Source organism: Opisthocomus hoazin, chromosome 2 (genome assembly GCF_030867145.1).
Source record: "Opisthocomus hoazin isolate bOpiHoa1 chromosome 2, bOpiHoa1.hap1, whole genome shotgun sequence".
Lineage (NCBI taxonomy): Eukaryota > Metazoa > Chordata > Aves > Opisthocomiformes > Opisthocomidae > Opisthocomus > Opisthocomus hoazin.
The window spans coordinates 18,855,543-18,862,751 of NC_134415.1; the positions used below are offsets into that span (position 1 = coordinate 18,855,543).

General features: G+C 47.0%; 1 protein-coding gene across 1 annotated transcript in view; it reads right to left on the reverse strand.

The window, feature by feature from the left end:
- The window catches only part of KCNK5 (potassium two pore domain channel subfamily K member 5), a 36,728-nt gene extending 36,395 nt beyond the window's left edge, over positions 1 to 333 (reverse strand). The window contains exon 1 of the mRNA XM_075412806.1: positions 4 to 333. Within this exon, the coding sequence (XP_075268921.1) occupies positions 4 to 189 (186 nt within the window). The 5' untranslated portion in view covers positions 190 to 333. The remainder of the gene's footprint in view (positions 1 to 3) is intronic.
- Between the last annotated feature and the right edge of the window lie 6,876 nt (positions 334 to 7,209).

A 7,209-nucleotide genomic window follows, 5' to 3' on the forward strand; every position in this document is an offset into this window, starting at 1 on the left:
TACCTGCAGGATCTTGTCCAGCCCCTCTTGGCCCAGGCAAGGGAACTGCTTGAGCAGCTCCGTTTTCTGCCGCTTGTAGTCGTCGGTAGCCGAGCGCCAGTGCGGCTCCTCCAGCACCTCGAAGATCGCCGCCCCGATGGACAGGTAGAAGATGATAGCCGAGGTCAGCAAGGGGCCCCTGTCCACCATGGTGCCGGCGGGAGGGCGGGCGGGCCGGGGCGGCTGCCCCGCGCTGCGGCCGTGGGTGCCCGAAGCCGCCCTGTCCTTCCCCTGACACCTCTGCCTTTCCCCGCCGTCCGCCGTGCCTCCTCTCCCGGCTTCTGCCGCGTTCCCTTAGAGCCTTCCACACTCCCCTCCCACTCCCTCCTCCTCCTCCCTCCTTTCTTTCCTCCCTCCTCCGCTCCGCTTCCCCCGGCTGCCTGCTTCCCCCGGTTTTCTCCCCTCCCTCCTCAGCAGCGATTTGAATTCGGTGCCCTCCCGCTTCCTCCCCCTACCCGCCCGCGCATGCGGGGCTGCCGCCGGGGAAAAGGCCGGCGGGGCTCCCGGGGGAGCTCTCGGCCCCGCCGAGAGGCGGTCCCCCCACCGCGGGGCGGGAGAGCGCGGCTGGGTCCGGCCGTCGCCATCGCCCGCCCGCGAGGGGCCGCCCGGGGGAAGGGGAGCGGGGCCGCGACCTCCCCACTTCCCGCCCTGCCCGCGCGGACTCGGGGGCCGCTGAGGTGAGCCCGGCCCCGGGCGTCTGCCCCCCACCCCGAGCAAGGGTGGTCCCTCCGCCCAGAGCCCTGTTTCCCCCCCGTGTTTTTCCGCGAGCCAAGAGAAGAGGAGGTGACGTCCCTCGATTTTTATTTCGCTTTTTCCCTCGTGCTGCCAGGTTCGGCGGAGTTCCTCGTTCCGGACACTGGAAGGCTGCGAAGCGAGAGCTGCCTTTCCCGGCCAGGCGTGGGGGGAAGGCGGGCAGCACCCTGAGGGGAAAAGGAGGGGGCCGCCGGCAGGCTTCACCCCTTCCCCGAGATAGTGTCCACACGCCTGCGTTACGCGTTCGTCACAGCGAGAACTGCATCTCCCTTCCTTCGCGCCTGTGTACGTCCAATAAATATTCCTATACGCAGCCGTGTGCCTGTGAGTTTGGGAGCAGGGGAGAGACCCCAACTAGTGACTTCCCACAATCTGCTCAGAACCCCATCTGGGCAGAAGGTTTCTTGAAGCTCCTCACATCCACGAAGCCCTTCCTGGGAACGGCTTGCAGCCGCGCACGAGCGCACGCTCCCCCATGTTCATACTTCCAGGCAGAAGAAAGGCCACCCAACTGTTTTGAACAAGTGGGGCTAAAAATGGGGTTAAATAAGTCAGGGAAAGAGCAAGGCAGTGACAGGCTAGGGCGATGTGTCATGCACCATGGCACAGGGCTCATGGCGTCAACATGGTTCATCTTAGAAACACAGTTTTTGTAGGGGTAACCTCTTTTCTGCCTTCTCCAGCCCCCCCACCCCAACAGGAAGAAGATGCTCAAAAATACAGAGTTGTCCCCGTCACCTGTGTCAACACTATGGATTTTGGGATGTATAGGTATGTCAGCTGGAATCCACACACCAAAGGGCTGAGATGTCCGCATGAGAAATTTCAGCTGGCTCATAGTTGAAACAGGAAGAGGGAGAATAGGAAACAAGAAGGAAACATGTAGAAAATACGCAAAACAGTAAGAGAAAACAAAAAGGAGCGCACATGGAAGGCAAAGGAACGTGCCTTGGTTACGAGGTATCCAGAGGCACCTATCTGTAAAATTTTGAATCATGCCCAATGAATGGTCTTGTGAGATTGCCCACAGAACATTACATGGCCCCTAAGCATCCTTCCTACTAAAGTGTATAGTGCTCAGAGAAAAATACATCTGCAAGAGGCTCCTGGCAGCCTAAAAGGCAGGACTGAAGAAACCACAAAATCCACAAGCATGTTATGTGATCAGCATTGCTGTCTTTGCATGGGATTCCCCAGGTGTGTAAAGGAAACACCAAGAGAAAAGGATTGCTGAACTGCAATAGTAACAAAAAAAAAAGGGCATTTATATGTAGTAGAGGAGATATCAAGTAGAAGGCATCATAATAAACATTTTAAAAGTAAGGAGTGTCATAGAGAAACTGCAGTAACCTTTTTTTTATTAAGGCAAAAATAAGGGATGTTTCATGAAGTTGTAAGGCAGTACTTTTCATTAAAATGAAAAGAAGAATTTCATGATGCATAATTACCACATGAAAAGTATTTCCAAGTGTTATCACTTGGCCAAGACCTTTGCAAAATCTGAAAAGCCACTGGCCACATAAATGAATAATGTGAGCATCCATCATTGCCTCACCAATTTAAAATTAAAGTTAAAAACTGTAAGGTATGTAAATACTTACAGCAAGTGACGGAAAGGGTTGAGGAAGAACTCTTCCTATAGGCAAACTGTGATATAATTTTCCTTTTGGTGCTCTCACATCTTCTGAGTCACCTGCAAATAGTTAGGTTATTCCAACAGCAGCATCAGTAGCCTGACACGTTATAGCAGTATCGCACTTGTGTGTTCCTGACCCTGAACATCTGTGCTTCGTAACTGGAAGGCATTTGATTAAATTTTGAAACTGTACTCTTCTCCATCTGTCTCTAAGTCTCTAAAGGCTCATTTATACCATTGAAACATTATCTTAAAGGCACAAGGAATGACACGAATGACCCTGAACCTACTGCAATTATAAAGTACAGATGAGAGCAAAACCACTTTCAGGTGTTTTGTAGAAAGTTTGTTTGCAATTTTGATTCAACATTTCTACTTTCCACTCTAAACACCCAATCACTGATTACATAATTAGTGCTCTCAGTAACTGAGTCAGCCAGTGTTTAAAAACAAACCAACCTGTACATCACATACTATTTTTCCTGTGTTGAAATGCTACTGCACTTGTTAGACTGTCTCCTGGTGTTTCTCTGAGTTTCAGAGAGGTAAGCCTGGTAAGGAATACCATCCAGAACAGTGCGTTCCCCAGGGAACCATAACCAGCTACTGCTACAAGCAGAGGTGATCCTCTGAGTAGCAACAGACTTATTGCATTTAGATATTTCACTTTGATTCCTTTGTCTTCTGCAGAACAAATTACAAGGCATAATTTCATGCTGCTGTCCAAGTGACTGTGGCAAGAAGGAATGTTTTCTGTAGCTGTCCTCTCTCTGCACCTCCTGGTCTAAAATGCCTTTCCTGACCTCATAGAAGATCCCATATCCTTTTATTCATGGCCCTTTTCTACTCTGTTTCCCTTAGACTAAACAGTACCCTTATTGTTAACCCACAGCACCTGCCACATAGGCCCCACAGCTTTTCATGCTAGCTAAGTTAATGAAAAGGCTGGGGTTATTCACTCAAAAGCTTTAAATTCCCGTTAAAAAATCAGTGGAGAAACAGCAGATAGCACTGTGGTGAGCGATACCATAAGTATCAATCATTTTGTATTATTTGCATAGGTCATTATTTCAGGCTATCCAGTCCAAAAGAAAATCTCTTTCATCTAAGCTGTGTGTCTAAGACACATTTGCTGTACAGATGTATCCTAGAACAGCCTGAAATGAATGAATAAATGTCAGAAAATGTTTTAGATGGAGCAAATAAAAGACATTAGTTGGGCAAAGGAAACCTGTCATGTAGTGGCAAAGACTGCATGTTGTACCGAGTGTGAACCTGAGCCTCTCTTCAAGCCTATGCCGTTTTTCACTTGGAAGTCTATTTTTGGCTGATTGATGGCTCCATTCTTGATGATGCCTGTCAACTCTGCATCTTTCACTTTATCCATTGAAATTTGGACATCTCAGCACTGCTTTCAAGTGATATACATCTAGCCATGTACAGTTTTGAATAAGTTGAGGGGTGCATTATCATGGCAAGAAGTTTTGCTTATTTGGTACCATCTGGTGTGTACAGAAAGGGTAAGGCTGGTCTGCAGATCATGCAGAATTTTATATGAGGCATTTGTGGAAAGTTCAAAAATTCTCCATGGGAATGTTCACCCCTCTTGGCCTAAGTATTTACACAGAGCACATTATGTGCCCTGAAAATACAGTAACACACACTAAATAATAATAACAAAAGAACAGAAACCTTCACCAAAACAACCTGCATACCACTGCAACAGACTTCTTCACCCATGGACAGATAATGAGTGAACAAACACCACATGATGGGTGTTAGTCATGCTGCTTAATGAATAACTGGTGATGAGTACAATACCTGAGCGGAAAGGCTGTAATGTGTTCAAGGAAAAATATGCATTTGGATCATCTGTTTTTCACGGAGATACCTGCAGTGTTCACGAGAAATGTCTTCATCAGGAAGTCCAAGTATTTCAACATTTTTTCTGCGGGTATTTCCTTGACTGCCCTGTTCCTCAGCCATCCATAGCAGTCACTGGATTTTCAGAACTGGATGATGAAACCCAGTTTCCTTCAAAATATTTTACAAAGAAAGGCTCTGGTCTTCTCTTTCTGCTTCACCATGGCCCCAGTCTTGCAGACAAACACTGGTAGTACCAAATGCCTATGGTAGTCCTGCGCACTGTCATTCGTGTCAGTGATCTAGACAGTTCAGCATACAGCTCTACAAAAAATGCCGACTCGGATGATGTTGGTCACGGACTGGGTTTTACCATCGTGATACCTGGAGTGCATTACTATTCTAGATAGTATGCTTAAGGTTAGCTGAGCACCATGGTAACAGAGTGAATAATGCAACAATCTGTTATTTTGTTATGTAAAACATCACTGTTGAGTCTTATTTTTGTGTCATTAAGGAGGAGTTAAATTCTGTTTGTGTATAGTAATATGGATGAATGTCCACATATTGCTCTGAGACTTGTTTCCCAAACCAGTTTAAATCAACTTCTATCAATCTTGTGTCACACAGTGCAAAAGTCTTCTCCAGTGTTACGGCATCTGCCTGAATGTGACAGGGGCAGATTACAGGGGAATTTACGGAGCTGCTGGCCTGCCCTGTCTCCCAGTTGTGCAGCTGCATGTCTGTGTGCCAGGTTGTGCAATGGAGGGCTGTGTGTGTGAGCAGGCAGTTCCCACATCCACATCAGGCTCCCTTCCATGCCTGGCAAGCAGCGCTCACGTTTTGTTAGTCAACATGCCTGAAGAGCTATTCCCACCTACCTCTTCCCTTTATAGAAACAAAGTCACCACATTAATTCTGGCAAAGGCAGAGAGAATATTGATGGCTTTTTTTTTTCCCCTGTTGTTGAAAAGAGTCTTGTGGATAACAAACAAGGACAGCTACACACCCTAAAAACATTGAAAAGGATCATATTCTTATCATCTGTTCTCCTGTTCTAAATCCTGCAGCAGCAGCTTGCAAGGTTACCTTGCGTCTTACCTGGGAGAAAAAAGATCAAGGAAGAAAGCAAGAAAGTTGGCTACATACAATTAAAGGAATATGAATTTTAAAGAATATTTTCTGATGGATCCCAGTTGCTTTTGTGCTTGGTGTCCTGGAATGAAAGAAGAGTCATCCTTTGTAGTCCCTCCTCCATCATGTGTGGTATCGGGAAAGAAGACAGGAAAGGGTGAGCCATAACACCCACAGCTGTCCTGCAAGTGAAGTGCTTGCAAGTGTTTGTGGCTTTTAACTTATGGTTTGTACCCTCCTAGGCCATTATCAGGAGAGATATTAAGAGGGTTTGGAGGGAACTTGGATTTCAGTGTTTGTTGCCTTCCAGCGGTACCTCCTACACGCCAAAACCCAGGGCAGAACTACCGAGCAAATCCAGGTCACTAGCAGACATGACTCTAGGGAGGCAACTTGGCAAAGAAATGACTGAGTTAGAACATCAGAAAAGAAATCCACCTGATCTAGTGCTTTGGTCAACAGACTGTTGTCACTGCTGTAAGCATAAAAGCTGCCTGTAAGTTATAACGTATGCTGATCCTGGTCTCAAGGTGAACGCCATGCACTTGGCTTTCAATGGCTTTTCAGGGATTCGTGTGGAGGGTCACAGTCAATTGCAAGATAACGCGTGACTGAGGCGGTAAAGGAAGTCAGATGCTGGAAGTTTTCCTCTTACTGTGTAGCACCTCAGAAGTGCACTGTTCTTCGTTCTGTCCAATAGCCTGTTGGTCTCAGAACTGGAACAAAGTCCAGGGAAACTGAGGAAGCAGTGAGTGAATGGGAACTGATTCAAATTGCCCACATTGATGCTCTCCTTCAGGAGCTCATGGAGAATCCTGCTAAACTCAGGTCAGACTCACAATGGTGCCAGAAATGAGGTGTGGGAGAGGCCTGGTGGGTAGGCAGAGAGCATAAGAATAGACAACCCCTAACTATACCTGGGGATCTGGTACATCTTCAAAAATCTCTGGAGCAGTTGGTGGGGAGGATGAGAGAAGAGGGATGGGGAGGGGAACACTGACCCCACCAAGATGAAGTGATGTGGTGCTCTCTAAAGACATCCAAACAGGGGTGAACATCCCTAGCTGCTTGTTTCACTCAAGAGGATCATCTGATCCAGCAAGAAGTCCCCAGTGAATACTGCATTGCCAACATGGGTTATAGAAACTAATAGTTAGCAGCCTGTCAGAGGTTTCACAACTCGTTTTCTTTGAATATTAGTTATTTCTTTTGCCCAAGAGAGGAGAAAAGGGGAGGAGGAGCAAATAAAATATACATGGGGTAGTTAATTTATTTAAAAAGAATGAGTCAGTAAGGAGATGAGTGAACTCTGCAGATGGCATTGCTTCAGTGAGGACAGAAAATTCAGTGCTTTCCTTGCATGTCTTTAAAAGTCCTTCAGAACAAGGAAGCGTATGCAAATATTGGGACCGATCTGCAAACAGTTGCTCAGGTCAGCAGCCTGTGCTCAAGAACTCTCACTGATTGGGGATGCTTGCAACAATAAAGATTCCCGAGGCTGGGGAGCCTGGCTCTCAAGTCTGCCTCGTCTTCTACCCTTGCTTCACTCCCTACTCTCGTCCCCGATCTTTTGCAATTCAGTGACAATCAGAGTTAATAAAAGGTGTGTCTGTGATCCTATAAAGCAATTTGCATCATCATCTTTTGTGATGAAATTTTCACAGGGGAAGGAGGAGCAGCAACATTTTGACCAAGTTAAGGTTGCCCTGGCAATATACCAAGAAGCCCGAAGCCCTTAATTTTCGTAAGAGAGATCTGATTACCGCAGCCCATATTTGAGAGCA